The 24,203-nt window shown below is 45.1% G+C and overlaps 1 protein-coding gene across 1 annotated transcript in view; it reads right to left on the bottom strand.

Annotated features, from left to right (window-relative positions):
* The window catches only part of LOC120057816 (SWI/SNF-related matrix-associated actin-dependent regulator of chromatin subfamily D member 1), a 36,161-nt gene extending 13,953 nt beyond the window's left edge, over window positions 1-22,208 (bottom strand). Inside the window, exons 1-6 of the mRNA XM_039006283.1 lie at window positions 22,007-22,208; window positions 8,255-8,430; window positions 7,858-8,023; window positions 3,089-3,211; window positions 2,871-2,987; window positions 2,613-2,714 (exon numbers count right to left, since the gene is read on the bottom strand). Coding sequence (XP_038862211.1) covers window positions 2,613-2,714; window positions 2,871-2,987; window positions 3,089-3,211; window positions 7,858-8,023; window positions 8,255-8,430; window positions 22,007-22,192 — 870 coding nt within the window. The 5' untranslated portion in view covers window positions 22,193-22,208. The remainder of the gene's footprint in view (window positions 1-2,612; window positions 2,715-2,870; window positions 2,988-3,088; window positions 3,212-7,857; window positions 8,024-8,254; window positions 8,431-22,006) is intronic.
* Window positions 22,209-24,203: the final 1,995 nt, after the last annotated feature.

Genomic DNA, 24,203 nt, shown 5'->3' with positions numbered 1-24,203 from the left:
TTTTTACCTGGTAGTCTAGTACGAACAGGACAGTACTAATAGGATGTGTTATTACCTGGTAGTCTAGTATGAACAGGACAGTACTAATAGGATGTGTTATTACCTGGTAGTCTAGTATGAGCAGGACAGTACTAATAGGATGTGTTTTTACCTGGTAGTCTAGTATGAGCAGGACAGTACTAATAGGATGTGTTTTTACCTGGTAGTCTAGTATGAGCAGGACAGTACTAATAGGATGTGTTATTACCTGGTAGTCTAGTTGGAGCAGGACAGTACTAATAGGATGTGTTTTTACCTGGTAGTCTAGTATGAGCAGGACAGTACTAATAGGATGTGTTTTTACCTGGTAGTCTAGTATGAGCAGGACAGTACTAATAGGATGTGTTTTTACCTGGTAGTCTAGTATGAGCAGGACAGTACTAATAGGATGTGTTTTTACCTGGTAGTCTAGTATGAGCAGGACAGTACTAATAGGATGTGTTTTTACCTGGTAGTCTAGTTGGAGCAGGACAGTACTAATAGGATGTGTTTTTACCTGGTAGTCTAGTACGAGCAGGACAGTACTAATAGGATGTGTTATTACCTGGTAGTCTAGTACGAACAGGACAGTACTAATAGGATGTGTTATTACCTGGTAGTCTAGTTGGAGCAGGACAGTACTAATAGGATGTGTTATTACCTGGTAGTCTAGTACGAACAGGACAGTACTAATAGGATGTGTTTTTACCTGGTAGTCTAGTATGAGCAGGACAGTACTAATAGGATGTGTTTTTACCTGGTAGTCTAGTATGAGCAGGACAGTACTAATAGGATGTGTTTTTACCTGGTAGTCTAGTATGAGCAGGACAGTACTAATAGGATGTGTTTTTACCTGGTAGTCTAGTATGAGCAGGACAGTACTAATAGGATGTGTTTTTACCTGGTAGTCTAGTACGAACAGGACAGTACTAATAGGATGTGTTATTACCTGGTAGTCTAGTATGAACAGGACAGTACTAATAGGATGTGTTATTACCTGGTAGTCTAGTATGAGCAGGACAGTACTAATAGGATGTGTTTTTACCTGGTAGTCTAGTATGAGCAGGACAGTACTAATAGGATGTGTTTTTACCTGGTAGTCTAGTATGAGCAGGACAGTACTAATAGGATGTGTTATTACCTGGTAGTCTAGTTGGAGCAGGACAGTACTAATAGGATGTGTTTTTACCTGGTAGTCTAGTATGAGCAGGACAGTACTAATAGGATGTGTTTTTACCTGGTAGTCTAGTATGAGCAGGACAGTACTAATAGGATGTGTTTTTACCTGGTAGTCTAGTATGAGCAGGACAGTACTAATAGGATGTGTTTTTACCTGGTAGTCTAGTATGAGCAGGACAGTACTAATAGGATGTGTTTTTACCTGGTAGTCTAGTTGGAGCAGGACAGTACTAATAGGATGTGTTTTTACCTGGTAGTCTAGTACGAGCAGGACAGTACTAATAGGATGTGTTATTACCTGGTAGTCTAGTACGAACAGGACAGTACTAATAGGATGTGTTATTACCTGGTAGTCTAGTTGGAGCAGGACAGTACTAATAGGATGTGTTATTACCTGGTAGTCTAGTACGAACAGGACAGTACTAATAGGATGTGTTTTTACCTGGTAGTCTAGTATGAGCAGGACAGTACTAATAGGATGTGTTTTTACCTGGTAGTCTAGTATGAGCAGGACAGTACTAATAGGATGTGTTTTTACCTGGTAGTCTAGTATGAGCAGGACAGTGAGTACGGTTACATGGAATCAATGCGATTATTGTCTACAGTCAGATTAATATAATAGTTTGATAAAACGTTTACGTGCTTTGCATAAAGAACGATTTCCCTAATAATCCTGTTTACATGGACACATCTGATTTCCATGCAACCTGATGACACTGAAGAATGCAGAAAATATCCAATCAAAATAGATGTTCTACCCCAGCGACCATGTTATTTTTGTGAAGAATATTTGATTCGGAGTTCAGACAAAGTTTCTATGTGAAAACTACTTCTAAGATGCATACTTTTATCTGTTCCGAACTCACTTCACCCGGGCTAACGAGGGAGGCTCCCGGTTGGGGGCTAACGAGGGAGGCTCCCGGTTGGGGGCTAACGAGGGAGGCTCCCGGTTGGGGGCTAACGAGGGAGGCTCCCGGTTGGGGGCTAACGAGGGAGGCTCCCGGTTGGGGGCTAACGAGGGAGGCTCCCGGTTGGGGGCTAACGAGGGAGGCTCCCGGTTGGGGGCTAACGAGGGAGGCTCCCGGTTGGGGGCTAACGAGGGAGGCTCCCGGTTGGTACTAGCAGATCAAATACATAGCTGGAACTTCGATTAAAGTATTTACATGTCCTAATAATTTGAAAGAATGCTCAGAAAACCAGGCGTTTAACTTCAATTTTGACCTTACGCTGATTAAGATAAGCCGAGTAAGGTGTGTATAAGACTATTGCATAATCTGCTTACTGCCATAATCAGTTTAATATTGAATTATTACTGTGTATGTAAACATACTCAGTGTAATAATATGTGTTTTTACCTGGTAGTCCAGTATCAGCAGGACAGTAATAATAATAATAATAATAATATGTGTTTTTACCTGGTAGTCTAGCATCAGCAGGACAGTGCAGCGTACCCCTACATCACCTGGTCTCTTCACCTGGAACCCGTCTGTCTCCTGAGTGGTCGCAGTCCTGTGCCACTATGCAATAGAAATAACTTTAGAACAGAATCTCATTACTAAGACTACAATAGAGAAAGTGGTTAAGAAGAGTAGAGGTGGCAATTCGCTTACATTGTTCATGAAAATAAATCTAATCAGATTTTTGCAATCGAACATTAAACCGCATCTTTTTACCTCAACCAAGTGATTGTCAGGCCCATATAGGTCCTTGTCCAACTCGATGACCAGAGACTTGAAGAAGGAAGAGAACTTTCTCTTCTGCTTGGTGGCTTCATACTTGGACACAGCAGTCTGAGAAAGAAAACAATTATCAGACATTTCACCAAGTTACATAAAAACACACAGACACTAACCTTCAACACACAAACAGACAACTAATAAATTAGTCTTACATCTTCAAGCAGGCGTCCTTCGACACGCAGTTCCCATGATGCAACAGTGCCATCCCCGTCTTCTGCGTCGGGCTTGGCAGGGTTGAACGTGTTGGATATGAAGATACGAAGCTTTCGCTTTTGCTGAAACACAAAAAGTCCAGTCATGTTGAATTTCACTATCAAAATGTGTTTAATCTTCAGAGGAAAACATGGGAAGTGATGAGCAGGGAAAACATGGGAAGTGATGAGCAGGGAAAACATGGGAAGTGATGAGCAGGGAAAACATGGGAAGTGATGAGCAGGGAAAACATGGGAAGTGATGAGCAGGGAAAACATGGGAAGTGATGAGCAGGGAAAACATGGGAAGTGATGAGCAGGGAAAACATGGGAAGTGATGAGCAGGGAAAACTCAACCTGGACCCTAATCCTAGAGACACGAAAGAGAAAAAGGCGATGTAAAAAAGGCCGACGTGCGGGCACCCTGACAAAACTACGTCGACGGGTACATAAAATTGCCTCTACCCTCCGTTCTATTGGTGAACGTACAATCACCTGAGATGTTATATGACATATATGATTTTTTGTTAACTAGCAAATAGTAGCCTACAGCAAAATGTGTTTAAATTATTTCTAACTTGTTAACACTTTCTGCTAGTTTTTGCTACCATGTGGGTTTTTAGCCTGCTAACTGAGGAGTGTTAATTCACCTGTTTCCATACATGTTTAATTTTAAAACATGTATCTTACAAAGGAGTTGTTTCATCTAACTGCTTAACTATTTATCTGTACATGGAATTGTATTTGTTTTTAAAAAACATTTTTCCCCCCTAATCTTTACAGGAAAATGCCACGGGCACTATCTGATGTGTGGAGACGTTTTCACTGCAGCTAATGTAGAAGGAAAACTGTGTACATTTACAAATACTGTACCAAATCATATGTGAAGAATGCAACAAAGATACAGAATCATCTGGCCAAATGCATAAAATTCCCTCAGCGCTCACAACAAGCAACCTCTGACAAAAGTCCCTCTACTTCTATTCAAGGTGAAAATGATGAATCAGACACCTTATCGATAGCAACAGCTCATCGTCCTCCTGGAATCAGACGGTTTTTTTACACAATGGAGGAACGTAGTCAGAGAAATGCTGATGAATGTCTTGCTGGAGCTGTGTATGGAAGTGATTCACCTCTGATGCTCACAGGCAATGTGTATTGGAAGAGATTTCTGAATGTTCTTTGCCCAGCATACACCCCTCCAACCAGACATGCTTTATCTACTCATTTGCTGGATGCAGAGTTCAACAGAGTTCAAGTGAAGGTCAAGCAAATCCTAGAGAAAGCAGACTGTATTGCAATCATCTCTGATGGGTGGTCGAATGTTCGTGGGCAAGGAATAATTAACTACATTATCTCCGCCCCTCAACCAGTATTCTACAGGAGCACAGACACAAGGGACAACAGACACACCGGTCCATACATTGCAGATGAGCTGAAGACAGTCATCAATGACCTTGGACCACAGAAGGTATTTGCACTGGTGACAGACAATGCTGTGAACATGAAGGCTGCTTGGTCTAAAGTGGAGGAGTCCTACCCTCACATCACAGCTCATGCATTGAATCTGATCCTCAAGGACATCATGACACTGAAAACAATGGATACACTCTTCAAGAGAGCCAAGGAAATGGTTAGGTATGTGAAGGGTCATCAAGTTATAGTAATCTACCTCACCAAGCAAAGTGAGAAGAATAAGAGCACCACATGGAAGCTGCCAGTTTCCTGGAGGGGAAGGAGTCTCTCCAAGAAATGGCCATATCACAGTCTGCCGATATGGACAGCCCCATCAAGAGGATCCTCCTGGATGATGTATTTTAGGAGAGAGTGGTAAGCAGCCTGAAACCTATAGCAGTAGCCATTGCACGGATTGACAGAGACAATGCCATCCTGTCTGATGTTCAGACTCTGTTTGCATATGTAAAGAGAAGAAATCCATACTGCCCTGCCCACTTCACTGGTGCTCCAAGCAGAGGAAACTGCAGTTCTGAAATACATCAAAAAGCGTGAAGTCTTCTGCCTGAAGCCGATACACGCCGCAGCGTACATGTTGGACCCCAAGTACGCTGGCAAGAGCATCCTGTCTGGTGCAGAGATCAACAAGGCCTATGGTGTCATCACTACCGTGTCTCGCCACCTTGGCCTGGATGAGGGCAAGGTTCTTGGCAGTCTGGCGAAGTACGCTTCCAAGCAAGGGCTTTGGGATGGAGATGCAATATGGCAGTCTTGCCAACATATCTCATCGGCCACCTGGTGGAAGGGACTTTGTGTCTCTGAGGCTCTTTCCCCTGTTGCCTCCATCCTCCTCCAAATCCCACAAACATCAGCCACCTCAGAGCGCAACTGGTCCTTGTTTGGGAACACACACACCAAAGCACGCAACAGGCTGACCAATACAAGGGTTGAAAAATTGGTGTCCATCTGGGCAAATGGGTCTTTTTGAGCCCGACAATGAGCCATCCTCAACAAGGTTGGAAAGTGACAGTGAAGATGAGGCCTGATGTTCAAGAGGAGGACATTTAGTAGGTCCAGGGAGAAGACATGGAAGCCTGAGAGGAAGACAACCAAAGCTTTAGTTTCTAGACTATAATTTTACAGATGAATGTTGAAAACGTTTTTGGGAGATGCGATGGATCATTGGGGATCATTCACCATTCCCTTTCTTTTGTTGTTCAGTGAAATCATCCCATGTGAGGAGTCAACTCATTTAAAGTTAAATTCTTAACTCAATTTATTTCTATTGGAAGGATTTAAATATTTGCAATTATGTCTACTTATGATAAGGTAAAAGGTTTATGTTTCTGTCTCCAAATGATATGGTAAATATATCCAATGCAAAAAACATCTACATTAAAATGGTATTAATATTAATTTGCATATATTCCCATTAGTTTATATATGCGAATTATGACAGATTAAAGGGAAACACAGCCGTGAGCTGCCCAGTGACACAAGCCTACCAGATGAACTAAATGCCTTCTATGCATTGCTTCAAGGCAAGCAACACCAAAACATGCATGAGAGCAGCAGCTGTTCCAGACGGATGTGTGATCACGCTCTCCGTAAGACGTTTAAACAGGTTAACATTCACAAGGCCGCAGGTCAGATGGATTACCAGGGTGCGTACTCAGAGCATGCGGTAACCAGCTGACAAGTGTCTACACTGACATTTTCATCTCCTTGATCCAGTCTGTAATACCTACATGTTTCAAGTAGTCCACCATAGTCCCTGTGCACAAGAACGGCAAGGAAACCTGTGTAAATGACTATCACTCACATATGTAGCCATGAAATGCTTTGAAAACTGGTCATGGCTCACATCAACACCATCACCCTGGACCCTCTCCAATTCCCCTACCACCCCAGCAGATCCACAGATGATGCAATCTCTATTGCACTCCACACTGCCCTTTCCTACCTGTACAAGAGGAACACCTATGCTGTTCATTATCTACAGCTCAGCCTTCAACACCATAGTGCCCATGAAGCTCATCACTAAGCTAAGGACCCTGGGACTAAACACCTCCCTCTGCAACTGGATCCTGGACTTCATGACGGGCCGCCCCCAGGTGGTAAGGGTAGGCAACAACACATCCGCCACGCTGACCCTCAACATGAGGGGCCCCTCAGGGGTGCGTGCTCACTCCTGTACTCCCTGCTCACCCACAACTGTGTGGCCGCGCACGACTCATTAAGTTTGCCAACGACACAACTGTGGTAGGCTTGATCACAGACAACGATGAGACAGCCTATAGGGAGGCGGTCAGAGACCTGGCAGTGTGGTGCCAGGACAACCTGTCCCTCAACGTCAGCAAGACAAAGTAACTGATCGTGGACTTCAGGAAACGGAGGGCCAAGCGCGCCCCCATTCACATCGACAGGGCTGTAGTGGAGCAGGTCGAGAGCATCATGTTCATCGGTGTCCACATCACTAAGGATCTATCATGGTCCACCCACGCAACAACATAGTCGTGAAGGGGGCACGACAACGCCTCTTCTCACTCAGGAGGCTGAAAACATTTGGCATGGGCTCTCAGATCCTCAAAAAGTTGCACCATTGAGAGCATCTTGACTGACTATCGCCGCTTGCTTTGGCAACTTCTTAGCATCCGACCACAAGGCACTACAGATGGAAGCGCTTACACCCCCAGGTCCTCACTGGGGCCAAGCTCCCTGCCACCCAGGACCTCTATACCAGGCGGTGTCAGAGGAAGGCCCTAAGCCGGGCTACAACTCAGGCCCTGAGCCGGGCTACAACTCAGGCCCTGAGCCGGGCTACAAGTCAGGCCCTGAGCCGGGCTACAACTCAGGCCCTGAGCCGGGCTACAACTCAGGCCCTGAGCCGGGCTACAACTCAGGCCCTGAGCCGGGCTACAACTCAGGCCCTGAGCCGGGCTACAACTCAGGCCCTGAGCCGGGCTACAACTCAGGCCCTGAGCCGGGCTACAACTCAGGCCCTGAGCCGGGCTACAACTCAGGCCCTGAGCCGGGCTACAACTCAGGCCCTGAGCCGGGCTACAACTCAGGCCCTGAGCTTTTCCTGGTCAGGTCAACTTGTTAAATCAGGAAAAAGTCCTGGGCTGAGTTGTAGCCTATAAAATCCCTGTTCATATTATGTTATTCCTTAGGATCTAAAAGGAAACAATGATCTTAGATCAGCACGGTTACGTTGAAGTGGTTTATGAATACAGGCCTTGGCTCCTAGTGAGGAAATAACCCCATCTGTTTACCTTGATGGGTCTCTTGAGTGCCTCCTGGATGTCCAGGCGTTTCCTCATGATGGTCTGGTCCAGCTTCCTCTCAAACGCCAGCAGGTCCATGTAGGCCTGAGACTCTGGCACCAGCTCCCGGATCCTCTGAGGTAAAATCTTATCCGCCATCTTCTTCTTCTTGGTACTGCAACAGAAGATAACAATAGTGTGAGTTGATAAGGAATGAAAAGGCCTATACGCACTATGTATACACGTTCATTTTCCCCTACAAAGACATGGTCAACTCTTAATGAGGACGAATAATCACAGTAATCTAATAATAATTTGTAACGTCCCTCCTTATACCCTGGTAACAATGTGAAAGCCTACTGTTTAAGTAAATCCTGTCAAGCCTAAAATAATATTTAGATTTTACTGTTGGTTGCGCTGCTGTTGGACCTGCTGGATCTGCTGGGGTGCAGGCCTTTTACGGGAGGGGTCCATGACACTGGGCATCCCTGGTCGGGACACAGGGCTGGAGCCGTAGCCTGGAGGCCCCATGGGCGGGCCCTGAGGGGTCATACGGCTGGATGGGGGCATCCCACCTGGTCTCTGGAGGGAGAGGTGAAAAGAGACAGGGGAGGGGTTAGAGTCTGGAAGAGAGGCGAAAAGAGACGGGGAGGGGTTAGAGTCTGGAAGAGAGGCGAAAAGAGACGGGGGAGGGGTTAGAGTCTGGAAGAGAGGCGTAAAGAGACGGGGGAGGGGTTAGAGTCTGGAAGAGAGGCGTAAAGAGACGGGGGAGGGGTTAGAGTCTGGAAGAGAGGCGTAAAGAGACGGGGGAGGGGTTAGAGTCTGGAAGAGAGGCGTAAAGAGACGGGGGAGGGGTTAGAGTCTGGAAGAGAGGCGTAAAGAGACGGGGAGGGGTTAGAGTCTGGAAGAGAGGCGTAAAGAGACGGGGAGGGGTTAGAGTCTGGAAGAGAGGCGTAAAGAGACGGGGAGGGGTTAGAGTCTGGAAGAGAGGCGTAAAGAGACAGGGGAGGGGTTAGAGTCTGGAAGAGAGGCGTAAAGAGACAGGGGAGGGGTTAGAGTCTGGAAGAGAGGCGTAAAGAGACAGGGGAGGGGTTAGAGTCTGGAAGAGAGGCGTAAAGAGACAGGGGAGGGGTTAGAGTCTGGAAGAGAGGCGTAAAGAGACAGGGGAGGGGTTAGAGTCTGGAAGAGAGGCGTAAAGAGACAGGGGAGGGGTTAGAGTCTGGAAGAGAGGCGTAAAGAGACAGGGGAGGGGTTAGAGTCTGGAAGAGAGGCGTAAAGAGACAGGGGAGGGGTTAGAGTCTGGAAGAGAGGCGTAAAGAGACAGGGGAGGGGGTTAGAGTCTGGAAGAGAGGCGTAAAGAGACAGGGGAGGGGTTAGAGTCTGGAAGAGAGGCGTAAAGAGACAGGGGAGGGGTTAGAGTCTGGAAGAGAGGCGTAAAGAGACGGGGAGGGGTTAGAGTCTGGAAGAGAGGCGAAAAGAGACAGGGGAGGGGTTAGAGTCTGGAAGAGAGGCGTAAAGAGACAGGGGAGGGGTTAGAGTCTGGAAGAGAGGCGTAAAGAGACAGGGGAGGGGTTAGAGTCTGGAAGAGAGGCGTAAAGAGACGGGGAGGGGTTAGAGTCTGGAAGAGAGGCGAAAAGAGACGGGGAGGGGTTAGAGTCTGGAAGAGAGGCGAAAAGAGACGGGGAGGGGCTAGAGTCTGGAAGAGAGGCGTAAAGAGACGGGGAGGGGTTAGAGTCTGGAAGAGAGGCGTAAAGAGACGGGGAGGGGTTAGAGTCTGGAAGAGAGGCGTAAAGAGACGGGGAGGGGTTAGAGTCTGGAAGAGAGGCGTAAAGAGACGGGGAGGGGTTAGAGTCTGGAAGAGAGGCGTAAAGAGACGGGGAGGGGTTAGAGTCTGGAAGAGAGGCGTAAAGAGACGGGGGGGGGGTTAGAGTCTGGAAGAGAGGCGAAAAGAGACGGGGAGGGGTTAGAGTCTGGAAGAGAGGCGTAAAGAGACGGGGAGGGGTTAGAGTCTGGAAGAGAGGCGTAAAGAGACGGGGAGGGGTTAGTCTGGAAGAGAGGCGTAAAGAGACGGGGAGGGGTTAGAGTCTGGAAGAGAGGCGTAAAGAGACGGGGAGGGGTTAGAGTCTGGAAGAGAGGCGTAAAGAGACGGGGAGGGGTTAGAGTCTGGAAGAGAGGCGTAAAGAGACGGGGAGGGGTTAGAGTCTGGAAGAGAGGCGTAAAGAGACAGGGGAGGGGTTAGAGTCTGGAAGAGAGGCGTAAAGAGACAGGGGAGGGGTTAGAGTCTGGAAGAGAGGCGTAAAGAGACAGGGGAGGGGTTAGAGTCTGGAAGAGAGGCGTAAAGAGACAGGGGAGGGGTTAGAGTCTGGAAGAGAGGCGTAAAGAGACAGGGGAGGGGTTAGAGTCTGGAAGAGAGGCGAAAAGAGACGGGGAGGGGTTAGAGTCTGGAAGAGAGGCGTAAAGAGACAGGGGAGGGGTTAGAGTCTGGAAGAGAGGCGTAAAGAGACAGGGGAGGGGTTAGAGTCTGGAAGAGAGGCGTAAAGAGACAGGGGAGGGGTTAGAGTCTGGAAGAGAGGCGAAAAGAGACGGGGAGGGGTTAGAGTCTGGAAGAGAGGCGTAAAGAGACGGGGAGGGGTTAGAGTCTGGAAGAGAGGCGTAAAGAGACGGGGAGGGGTTAGAGTCTGGAAGAGAGGCGTAAAGAGACGGGGAGGGGTTAGAGTCTGGAAGAGAGGCGTAAAGAGACGGGGAGGGGTTAGAGTCTGGAAGAGAGGCGTAAAGAGACGGGGAGGGGTTAGAGTCTGGAAGAGAGGCGTAAAGAGACAGGGGAGGGGTTAGAGTCTGGAAGAGAGGCGTAAAGAGACGGGGAGGGGTTAGAGTCTGGAAGAGAGGCGTAAAGAGACAGGGAGGGGTTAGAGTCTGGAAGAGAGGAGAGGAAAAGATGGATGGCGTTTGATGGTAGGAGAAAATAGGATTAAAGAGATGAAATGTAGGACAAGAGGCAAAGAATAAGAGACAAGAGGCAAAGAAAAAGGGAGAAGTAAAAGAAAATGTTTTTTATTGTGGGAGAGAAGACAAAGGTGCTATGGATGGTTGAGATGTGAGAAACAAAATGGCTTATTTTCCATCATCTACAGGTATATTATAATTCTCCTTGCAGGTGTTATTGCTGCCTTACACAAAACAGAGCAAGGTTGTATTCTCCTGACGTGGTGTACCGAATGTGTTCTAGAACGGATGTGTTCTGTTCCACAGTCAGGGTCAAGGATGTGGCTAGGTGAGGACGGTAGTGGAAGGAATCGTACTAACAATGCCCCTGGCCCTGACAAACCATCACAACTTACTGTTGCGAGTTAAAACACAATACACCAAGGTGTAATTTCAAAATGTGGTCGTACATCAGCATCTTCTCTCTTATGTCAGTCACTGATAGTTGAGTGACTATCTGAACTTAGCAATCATGGTCGAATTAACAGATTTATCATGGTCTCACTCAGATATATTCAAAATTGTTAAATCTCCTCTCCACCCCATGGCAAAATGTGTAGAACTGTTAAATCTCCTCTCCACCCCATGGCAAAATGTGTAGAACTGTTAAATCTCCTCTCCACCCCATGGCAAAATGTGTAGAATTGTTAAATCTCCTCTCCACCCCATGGCAAAATGTGTAGAACTGTTAAATCTCCTCTCCACCCCATGGCAAAATGTGTAGAATTGTTAAATCTCCTCTCCACCCCATGGCAAAATGTGTAGAATTGTTAAATCTCCTCTCCACCCCATGGCAAAATGTGTAGAACTGTTAAATCTCCTCTCCACCCCATGGCAAAATGTGTAGAACTGTTAAATCTCCTCTCCACCCCATGGCAAAATGTGTAGAACTTAAATCTCCTCTCCACCCCATGGCAAAATGTGTAGAACTGTTAAATCTCCTCTCCACCCCATGGCAAAATGTGTAGAATTGTTAAATCTCCTCTCCACCCCATGGCAAAATGTGTAGAATTGTTAAATCTCCTCTCCACCCCATAGCAAAATGTGTAGAATTGTTAAATCTCCTCTCCACCCCATGGCAAAATGTGTAGAATTGCAGCAAACATGCTTTAAACAACATTTCCTATAAACTGCATAGCAAAATGTGTACAATTGCACGAAACTAACTATAAAAACGGAAGAAAGGGGGGCCACTAAAATGTTTTGCTCGCAGTGGGGGGGGGGGGGGGGGGGGGGTAATGTAGAACCGCGAGCAACTGCAGCCCCTCATGAGTTCAGATTGTTTTGAGGTCTCCACCATAATCCCCCGATCTTTTATTTAACTAGGCAAGTAAGTTAAGAACACATTCTTATTTACAATGACGGTCTAAGAACAGTGGGTTAACTGCCTTGTTCAGGGGCAGAACAGATTTTTACCTTGTCAGCTCGGGGATTCGATCTAGCAACCTTTCGGTTACTGGCTCAACGCTCTAACCACTAGGCTGATTCTCTGGATAGAGGATGTTTCAATGGCGTGAAAATTAGATTAAAATAATCGCCGTTCTTTAAGAATAACCATAAGACATTTATAAATAGAAAACATTGGTAAGCAGCAACAAGTGGATAAAAATCAATGTGTTGAAATACATGCAGGGGGTGCTTTGTTATAGATCGGAAGTCAATTGAACGATCATTGAAGGACAACAAACATCAGCACCAGCCAACACAACAGATTGAATTAAAAACAACCTTGTATTGAATAAAGGCCACCTTATTTTGCATTCACAAAACAATTTCACTCACCACCATCTTAAAAATGTGCAGTTTGCATCAAAGTTTTTAAAAAGAAATGAAATGCATCTAGTACCCCATACAATGCACATATTTCCTAATATATATAGGGGTATAGATGAATTTATAACATTTAAACATTATACCAAATTCACGCTTAAAAATCATACCAAACAATGGTTACGGAAACAGGCACTACTTGCAGGTGTACAATGAAAACCCCCCCTCCACATCACTCACCAATCCATGTGCTAGGAACTCAAACAGGCGACTTCGTGTTTCTGAATGCATGAGTGCTTATAGAAGTTGTAGCGACAGTAGCAGGCTGAAGAATAAACAGATAACGAGCCCCCTCCAATAGAACAGACCAGCGAGGCTAAAGCAAGAGGCACACCCCTCTCTCTCCCTCTCCGACAGCCTTCGGGGGAGGGCTGTGCTGTGTTTGGTTGTCATCAACGCTGATGCACTCTGCCCTCTCCTGTTCTCTCCTGTAATGCAAGCTACAGCCTCACACTGTCTGCAGATCACAACACACCTATGACGTAACAAAACATTTTGAAATGTAAAAAATGAAAATTAGCATTTCTTATTTGACAAGTCCAGGTAGTCAGCTCCCCCGTTTCAGTGTGTTTGGAATCTCATGACCCTGCACCCGGCCTTCAGCCTCTGCTGAAAAACGACCATCTGGCGTCTTCTATTTATTCCTTAGCTTTCATCTACAGCAGAGAACGTATTCTCACATTCGTCACCATAGTGATTTCAATGAGTCACGTAGATTGAACAAGTTCTAAAGCAGAGGTTTGTGAATTAATAAAACATTTAAAAAGAATAGCTGGAAGAGAACTAGCCACTGAAAAGCTTGCTTCAAAATTATTTCTTTATCGCCATTTTGTTTAAAAACCTCTTGCCCGTTGTGTTCAAGGTAGAAGGACATTGGAGTTAACATACGAGGACAAATCAAGGTGGATGTATCTTTTCACTAATAAACTGCCCACACAACATTTGTAAACGTGGCCATTACTGTGTGTGTGTGAGGCGACTGAAGAATGCAACAAAATCCATTAATTTCTATAAATCATTTTTCACTCCATTCACCACATCTCTGTGCAACCTTGGTTTTCTACAGAACAATTGGAGAGTGCTTCTAAGGCTAACAGAATGTGGATGCTGCTGTCGCTGAGGCTGGCGTTTGTGTTCCACGTAGTCAAGGACACGAGAAGAGTAGACCCAGAACATCCTTTCACTGAGAAATGCTTTTCAGTTGAATTGTTGTAATAACAACAACAATAAAAATGGGTGAATGTGTACACTGTGTCAAATTGAATGACCACATACTGACCCCCCCCCCCAAACGTTTACCTAGCAGTACTTCTGTATTTTTTTACCTTACTAAAGACCCAAACACATTTTGCTCTGCCAGAAATACCCCCTCTCATCTGCAACTGTAGCTGACGGCATCAAACGGTTGGCATCATTAGCTGTGATAACCATTGATATCAAACAGCTGTATAGTCGTAGCAGGAGATTCTTTTTTCCCGACTAACCTTTGCTAAGCCGATACTTTCTTAAAATTCTCGATTTGGAAGTCACCGTTTTGCTCCATGAAGTAATCCAACGATGTATATGTTCGCCATTTTGTCTATTTCTCATCTTCTCTCATTGAGACAGGTGAGTGTCTTTCAAAGCGATCAATGATTTCTGAGTCTCACTCAGTGTATCACACCCACACGTCTCAACCAATGAGAGAAAGTAAGAAATAGATAAGATGGTGGCGTATACATTGTTGGATTACTTCACGGGGCAAACATTTAAATTTAACAGAATTTTTTTAATCAAACGTTCCCTCTGCAGCTAGCCTTGAGAGTTTAGAAGACACCGGTGACTTCCAAGTCAAGAATGAAGAAAAAAAGGTTTAGTCGACAAATCTCCTGCTACGGCTATACAGCTGCCTCATTCCAATGGTTTTCACAGCAGCTAATGTTGAAACCCATTTGATGCCATCAGCTACTGCAACTGATCATTAGCCCTATGTTCTTATCACTCTCCCAAAGTACCCAGTGTGTGGTAAGGCCTGTTCCAAAATTGGTACAGATTGTGCACCAGATGTGTGATTATTATGTATCCATTACCGGGCGTTACAGGTTAGCTTATTGAAAAAGCTACCCTGTTTCAACTAACCTGCTCTTGGCGATACTATCTGCGTTCTCGATTTGGGGGAAAATACATCTTATAAAAATGTCCGTCTCTAGTTGTAGGTGGTTCTACAACAACCAGAGGAAACTCAGAACGATATTAAAACGGTTTTGTACCGGTCAAGGACGTTCCTGCTGCCGCACATCTAGCATTCCCCAGCGTCTTAGCAGGAACTAATCGTTTCTATGCGACACGACCACGTGTAGAAGTAGATGACACTGTGTCACAGCACGATAAAAACAAATATCTACACCAGGGGTATCCAACCGGGCATCCACGATTTTTCTAAATGTTTATTTCAATGTTTTATGAATATCGCTAGCAACAACAGAAAACACTTTTTAAATAACAGTAGAAAGAGGATAATATATTTTTAATGATGTCAACTATTTTGCAACTCCTAATATTGAGCAAATTGCACTCATTGGAGCTCATTACAATAAACAGGAGTATCGCACCCGCGGGTACGGGCCACGGCAAGTGCCGCTGGTTATCCTTCTTGACTTGGACATTAATTTTTGCCAACACATGGCTCACTTTTGTTTAACCAGCTAAACTGCTGCTTTGAACAAAAATCTGAGTTTTTCTAGCTAATAGGCTGTTATGGTTTATACTTCCTCTTCCAATTATAATGTCAAAATAATGAAAAATGATCTAGCAAATCTATTCAAAATGTTTATTACTTCTCTTTGCCATTATCGTTCACCTGACGACAAGCTGTGAAAAAAAACCTTTTGGGTTAATATTTGATGGGGTCTCTGCATCGCCAGTTTTCCTCGGCATTTCTCACATGATACAAAACATGGATTTAATAGTTTTGAGTCCTCTGGTTTTTGTAAAACCACCTGCAACTGGACAGACATTTATAAAGATACCTTTTCTCCTGAATCAAGAACAAAGACTGTCACAAACAGCAGACTAGTTGAAACCTCAATGGAGGCATTTTGTATAAACAAACCTGTAACACCCAGTAATGAAAACATAGTTATCACTTATCTGGAGGTCAAAGGCCGGCAGATGGTATCGAGTTGTTTCGTCAAATCTTATGTCACATGTGCCATATACAAATGAAATACAGTGAAATGCTTACTTACAAGCCCTTAACCAACAATGTAGCTGAGAAAATACAGAGAAAGAGGTAAGAATAACAAATCATTAAAGAGCAGAAGTAAATAACAATAGCGGGGCTATATACAGGGTGTTACGGTACAGAGTCAATGTGGAGGCTATATACAGGGTGTTACGGTACAAAGTCAATGTGGAGGCTATATACAGGGTGTTACGGTACAGAGTCAATGTGGAGGCTATATACAGGGTGTTACGGTACAGAGTCAATGTGGAGGCTATATACAGGGTGTTACGGTACAGAGTCAATGTGGAGGCTATATACAGGGGGTAATGATGGGGAGGCAATACAAAAGTATGGGTAGCCATTTGATTAGCTGTTCAGGAGTCTTATGGCTTGGGGGTAGAAGCTGTTTAGAAGCCTCTTGGACCTAGACTTGGCGCTCCGGTACCGCTTGCCGTGCGGTAGCAGAGAGAACAGTCTATGACTAGGGTGGCTACCTGGTATAGAGATCCTGGATGGCAGGAAGCTTGGCCCCGGTGATCTACTCGGCCATGCGCACTACCCTCTGTAGTGCCTCACGGTCGGCGGCCGAGCAGTTGCCGCCAGGATGCCCTCGATGGTGCAGTTGTAAAATCTTTTGAGGATCTCAGGACCCATGGAACATCTTTTCAGTCTCCTGAGGGGGAATAGGTTTTGTCATGCCCTCTTCACGACTGTCTTAGTGTGTTTGGACCATGTTAGTTTGTTGATGATGTGGACGCCAAGGAACTTGAAGCTCTCAACCTGCTCCACTACAGCCCCGTCGATGAGAATGGGGGCGTGCTCGGCCCTCCTTTTCCTGTAGTCCACAATCATCTCCTTTGTCTTGATAACGTTGAGGGAGAGGTTGTTGTCCTTGCACCACACAGTCAGGTCTCGGACCTCCTCCCTATAAGCTGTCTCATCATTGTCGGTGATCAGGCATACCACTTGTGTCAGCAGCAAACTTAATGATGGTGTTGGAGTCGTGCCTGGCCGTGCAGTCATGAGTGAACAGGGAGTACAGGAGGGGACTGAGCACGCACCCGAGGGGCCCCAGTGTTGAGGATCAGTGTGGCGGATCAGTGTGGCGGATGTGTTGTTACCTACCCTTACCACCTGGGGATGGCCCGCCAGGAAATCCAGGATCCAGTTGCAGAGGGAGGTGTTATGTCCCAGGGTCCTTGGCTTAGTGATGAGCTTTGAGAGCCCTATGGTGTTGAACGCTGAGCTGTAGTCAATGAATAGCATTCTCACATTAGGTGTTCCTTTTGTCCAGGTGGGAAAGGGCAGTGTGGAGTGCAATAGAGATGGCATCATCTGTGGATCTGTTGGTGCGATATGCAAATTGGAGTGGGTCTAGGGTTTCTGGGATAATGGTATTGATGTGAGCCATGACCAGCCTTTCAAAGCATTTCATGGCTACAGACGTCTGTGCTACGGGTCGGTAGTCATTTAGGCAGGTTACCTTCGTGTTCTTGGGCACAGGGACTATGGTGGTCTGCTTGAAACATGTTTTTACAGACTCAGACAGGGAGAGGTTGAAAATGTAATTGAAGACAATTGCCAGTTGGTCAGCGCATGCTCGGAGTACACGTCCTGGTAATCCGTCTGGCCCAGCGGCCTTGTGAATGTTGACCTGTTTAAAGGACTTACATCGGCTGCAGAGAGCGTGATCAAACAGTCGTCTGGAACAGCTGATGCTCTCATGCATGTTTCAGTGTTACTTGCCTCGAAGAGAGCATAGAAGTTATTTAGCTCGTGTCACTGGGCAGCTCTCGGCTGTGCTTCCCTTTGTAGTCTGTAATAGTTTGCAAGCCCTGCCACATCCGACGAGTGTCGGAGCCGGTGTAGTACTATTCGATCTTAGTCCTGTATTGATGCTTTGCCTGTTTGATGGTTCGTCGGAGGCATATTGAGATTTCTTATAAGCTCCCGGGTTAGAGTCCCTTACCTTGAAAGTGGCAGCTTTACCCTTTAGCCCATTGCGGATGTTGCCTGTAATCCATGGCTTCTGGTTGGGGTATGTACATACAGTCACTGTGGGGACAACGTCCTCATTGCACTTATCGATGAAGCCAGTGACTGATGTGGTGTACTCCTCAATGCCATCGGAAGAATCCCGGAACATATTCCAGTCTGTGCTTGCAAAACAGTCCTGTAGTTTTGCATCTGCTTCATCTGACCACTTTTTTTTATAGACAGAGTCACTGGTGCTTAATTTTTGCTTGTAAGCAGGAATCAGGAGGATAGAATTATGGTCAGATTTGCAAATGGAAGGCGAGGGAGAGCTTTGTACACGTCTCTGTGTGTGGAGTAAAGGTGGTCTAGAATTTTTTCCCCCTCTGGTTGCACATTTAACATGCTGATAGAAATGAGGTAAAACTGATTTAAAGTTTCTCTGCATTAAAGTCCCCGGCCACTAGGAGCGCCGCCTCTGGATGAGCGTTTTCCTGTTTGCTTATGGCGGAATACAGATCGAGTGCGGTTTTAGTGCCAGCATCGGTCTGTGGTGGTATGTAGACAGCTACGAAAAATACAGATGAAAACTCTCTAGGTAGATAGTGTGGTCTACAGCTTATCATGAGATACTCTACCTCAGGCGAGCAACACCTCGAGACTTCCTTAGATATCGTGCACCAGCTGTTTACATAAATGCATAGGCCCCTGCCCGTGTCTTACCAGAGGCTGCTGTTCTGTCCTGCCGATAGAGTGTCTAACCCGCCAGCTGTATGTTCTTAATGTCGTCGTCCAGCCACGACTCGGTGAAACATAAGATACTACAGTTTTAATGTCCCATTTGTAGGATATACATGCTTTCAGTTCATCCCATTTATTTTCCAGCGATTGAACATTAGCTATCAGAACGGAAGGCAAGGGCAGATTAGCCACTCGTCGTCTGATCCTCGCAAGGCATCCTGATCTCTTTCCGCGAAACCTACGTTTCCTTTTCCAGCGAATCACGGGGATCTGGGCCTGGTCTGGTGTCTGCAGTATATCCCTCGCGTCTGACTCATTGAAGAAGAACTCCTCGTCCAGTTTGATGTTAGTAATCCCAGTTCTGATTTCCAGAAGCTCTTTTCGGTCATAAGAGACGGTAGCAGCAACATTATGTACAAAACAAGTTACGAACATAGCGAAAAGACAAACAAAATAGCACGGTTGGTTAAGAGCCGATAAGACGGCAGCCATCCCGTCCGGCGCCATCAAAAGATCTTACCCTCCAAAGGGAATCTATGCAGCTGGCTATACACTTGTATCCCCCGTGGACCTGTTTGTAGATAAAACTTTCTCCATTCAGGCTGCAAAGGCGTCGATTTCCTCCTTAACCCGATATAATGGCAAGTAGGTGGGGAAATATGCTTGCTTTCTTTATGCAGCACACTGTTCCACCATGTGGCTAATGCTACTTCCTGACATTACATTCAGACCAAGGGTAAACAGACTGCAGCAACCTGATTGGCTGAACGCAACACGCAACATCTGGGACTAGCATTTAGCCCCTCTATTATGGTGGAGAATATCGTTTCATAAAGAAATTACGCATCATTTTCATCTTGTCACCATGAAAATCAAGAAATCGATGCATTTGCAGCCTGAATGGAGACTGTTTTATGTAAGAACCGGTCCACAGGGGATACGAACGTATAGCCAGCAGCATAGATTCCCATTGGACGGGAAAGAACCGGTCCACAGGCGATACGAACGTATAGCCAGCAGCATAGATTCCCATTGGACGGGAAAGAACCGGTCCACAGGTGATACGAACGTATAGCCAGCAGCATAGATTCCCATTGGACGGGAAAGAACCGGTCCACAGGCGATACGAACGTATAGCCAGCAGCATAGATTCCCATTGGACGGGAAAGAACCGGTCCACAGGGGATACGAACGTATAGCCAGCAGCATAGATTCCCATTGGAGGGTAAGAACCGGTCCACAGGGGATACGAACGTATAGCCAGCAGCATAGATTCCCATTGGAGGGTAAGAACCGGTCCACAGGGGATACGAACGTATAGCCAGCAGCATAGATTCCCATTGGAGGGTAAGAACCGGTCCACAGGGGATACGAACGTATAGCCAGCAGCATAGATTCCCATTGGAGTGTAAGAACCGGTCCACAGGGGATACGAACGTATAGCCAGCAGCATAGATTCCCATTGGACGGGAAAGAACCGGTCCACAGGGGATACGAACGTATAGCCAGCAGCATAGATTCCCATTGGAGGGTAAGAACCGGTCCACAGGGGATACGAACGTATAGCCAGCAGCATAGATTCCCATTGGAGGGTAAGAACCGGTCCACAGGGGATACGAACGTATAGCCAGCAGCATAGATTCCCATTGGAGGGTAAGATGAAAGGACTCAATATCGCCAACTTAGCTGGTTCATCGTTTCCCATGTGAGGAAGTTAGGCGAGCAAGCATTTTAGCTAGGTAGCCTATGAAAACTAAAAGCTGACAAGAGCTGTGGACCGTTTTGCCAACATGAAAGAGTTCAGGACAGCATTGTCATTCAACTAGTCTACAAGTAGGGTGACTCGCCAAAAATGTTGTTTTACTTGGGCACACAGACTGAAATCAGTACCATGGACAGCCCCATTATTTCTCTCTCTACTTTGCACATTCTTCCACTGCAAATCTACCACTCCAGTGTTTTATTTGCTATATTGTATTTACTTCGCCACCATGGCCTTTTTTTGTGCCTTTTCCTTCCCTTATCTCACCTCATTTGCTCTCATTGTATATCGACTTATTTTCCTACTGTATTATTGACTGTATGTTTGTTTTACTCCATGTGTAACTCTGTGTTGTTGTATGTGTCCGGTCCACAGGGGATACGCTATGCTTTATCTTGGCCAGGTCGCAATTGTAAATGAGAACTTGTTCTCAACTTGCCTACCTGGTTAAATAAAGGTGAAATAAAAAAATAAAAAATGATATTTAGTAACATTGGACTAAATTGTCTCTGGTATCTTTAAGTTTGTTTTCAGTGTATTAAACTAAGCATATATAGCCTTGTTGATTTGATGTGAATGTTTAAGTTGAAATGGTGCTGGAATAACAGAGTATTGGAATAAAGGAGGCAATACTATCGTTGCCTTTGTGCTGACTTGCGGAAACTCTGTGGCTCTAAATCAGTAGTTGTTTAGTAAAACTGTCAAACATTAACTTGTTGGACCATGTTCCAGGTCATGTAACTGTTACATGCAATATTTGCTTTGTGGACTTCACCGGACAAATGTTGCTCTCCAGGTTTTGTGATGAAACAAACTTATGTGAAGTTGAATTTATTCCGCTGCTGTGTGACTTGTATTTTTGTTGTCACTGCCTTATTGTAATATCACGGTGGCCTATGAACAAACGATGCAATTATCATTGTAATATGGCTTTTTTACTGGCTTGGCTTGTCCAGTGACTTGACCCACGCACCGCTACTGAAAAGAAGAGTGCATGGTTATTAAGACTAGATCGTTCTTCCAAGATGTTTAGACCTTCATTACATTTAAGACGCTTTTATCCAAAGTGATTTACAGGAGCAATTATGATTAAGTGTCTTGCTCAAGGGCACATCGACATTTTTCACCTAGTCAGCTCCGGGGATTCGAACCTGCGATCTTTCGGTTACTTTAAGCTATGAAATATGAATCAGTGGTTATAAAAGGTGCAACAGGTCACCTCAGGGGTAAATGTAAGTTCGCTTTTCATAGCCGACACAGAGCAGAGGTCGAGACAGCAGGTGCGGTAGAGACCCACACACCACCCACTTTTCATTCAAACTAACGTAACTTTGCAAGCTTAATGTTATCTGTGTAGCTAGCAAGCAAACAAGCGCCAAACAACTAGCAAATGGGCTAGCTAGCTACTGTGCCACTTGCGGAGAGAACAGCTCATCATACTAGGTAGTCATCGACAGTGTAGTTAGCTAGCTAATTATGCACAACCATGCCACTGGGAGTAGCCACAAAACAATCAATCAACGACAATCAGTAAATTAGGGGGCCTTTACCAGTAAGGGCCCACATCGCTAACTAGATACTGTTAGCATAGGCTAGCTACCGCTTTGACAAAGGCTTTGTTCTAGCTTGCAGCTAGCTAACGTAGCCGTTAAGTCGTTGCTCACCGGGTATCCAGGCCCAGGCATCGGAGAGCGATAGAGGTGGTTCTGTGCACCCGATGAGGGTCCCATCCTTCCTCCAGGTGTTCCAGGTCCCATGCCTGGTCCTCCACCTTGCACCGGGGGTCCGGGTCCCATTCCACCGCCACCACCTCCCGTTGGAGCTGATTGAAAACTACCTCTGGCCGCCATCTCTTCTGGGTATCTCCGTCGCCGGATAGTGGAATGGAACTATCGCGAGAAGAGAGGAGTAGCGGAGCGATTCTTTTAACAACAACGACCTCAGGTGTTTAATTTCAATACAACCAGCCCTTATTGTGGTATAGATTTTACATTCTACATTTTACATTCTACATAAAAGCAGCCTCTCAAAATGAAAGCAACCAAATGCAAGTAAAACCTTTCTGGGGGCATACTACGATGTCTCTGCCAAGGGGTCTCTGGAGTCTGGACCTTTACAATTGGCACAGGTTATAGTAAGCACCAGGCATGCCAGGTGTTGACCTGAAATGACTGGGATATTTATTAACCTTCAAACAGGTAAAACAGGTTAAAATGTTAATATTATTGTATCTCTACTGTATTGAGAGGGTAAAGAAATCCTATTTTTAAACGGTTAACATACACACGGATACACATATTTGACAAACATCTCATCTCATGAGGTAATTCTGAATGATTGACTTGTTCTTTGAATAGCACTTCAAAGGCACTTGATCAGCCTGCATGACTGCCTGCCATCGGTTTTATTATAACATCAATGATCCAGACATTAAATCAAAATACTCTTCCATAGCAAACCCCTGGCCTAAGACAATGTTGTCATGTTGATTCACTCAAATGAATTGTGATGAAGTCGGAGAGAGAGCGAAAGAGGGGGGGGGGGGGGTAGAAAAAGAGAGGGAGAGTTCTAAGTTCTAGCCTTCTGCCCCATATATATATTAGTTAGAGAGTCCTTCCCCAAAGTCACAATGAAAATGTCTACACATTTTTAAACAATCAAATAAAGGTAAACTTTGTATACCTTTGGGGAAAAGGTCTGTTATATAGTTGGCAGCACAGTATGTCACAGCTTGCCACAAGGGGGAGGAAACATAAAATGTACTATTTTCTCTGTGTACTATAATTATAGTATATACACAATATAAATACCACTAATCATTTAAAAATATATATTATTTATTTTGTTCCATATTTTTTTAAACATTGTTTTAATAAATATGAAATGTTGACCATTATAAACATTTTGTATTAGATATTTATTTAGTTTTATTTGTTTATATACATACACTGAGTACACCAAACATTAGGAACACCTTCCTAATATTGAGTTGCTCCCATCACTTTTCCCCTCTGAACAGCCTCAATTCGTCAGGGCATGGACTCTACAAAGTGTCGAAAGCATTCCACAGCCTGGCTGTTCTTGACACAAACCGGTGTGCCTGGCACCTACTACCATACACCGCTCAAAGGCACTTAAATCTTTTGCCTTGCCCATTCACCCTCTGAATGGCACCCATACACAATCCATGTCTCAATTGTCTCAAGGCTTAAAAATCCTTCTTTAACCTGTCTCCTCTCCTTCATCTACACTGATTGAAGTGGATTTAACACGTGATATCAATAAGGGATCATAGCTTCCACCTGGATTCACCTGGTCAGTCTATGTCATGGAAAGAGCAGATGTTCCTAATGTTTTGTCCACTCAGTGTATATATTTTTAGTTTTCTAGCTACTATTTTTATTGTTGTCACTGCTGCTTTTATAATTGTGTGTATCATTTTGCTTTGGCAACATCGACCTTGTTATTCATGCCATTAAAGCATTTTAAATTAGAATTTGAATAAAAAAAATTGAATTTGAGAGAGAGAGATAGAGGGACAGAGAGAAAGGGCTCTGATGGAGAGAGATAGAAAGAAGGGGAAGGAGAAAGAGAGGGGGAGAGAGGATTAGGGAGGAGATAATTGTTTGTTAACAGTCAGTTCAGCTTGCTTGGTCAGCTTGTTTGGTCACTGGGCTGGACATGACTCAACACTGAACATCTGGCAGATAGTAGCTGAAATATAATCTTGGTTGGGAAAACATTGTGTACTGTATATACTTTTATTTATCCAATAAAATGGCACAGCGAGAGAAAGATAGAGAGGATTGGGGACTGAGTGTTGTTTATTAACAAACAGTTAGGTCATTTCTCTCTCTTGCA

The sequence above is a fragment of the Salvelinus namaycush genome, chromosome 2 (assembly GCF_016432855.1).
Source record: "Salvelinus namaycush isolate Seneca chromosome 2, SaNama_1.0, whole genome shotgun sequence".
Lineage (NCBI taxonomy): Eukaryota > Metazoa > Chordata > Actinopteri > Salmoniformes > Salmonidae > Salvelinus > Salvelinus namaycush.
The sequence above is the reverse complement of the archived record's forward strand: the minus strand, read 5'-3'. Positions and strand labels throughout refer to the sequence as shown.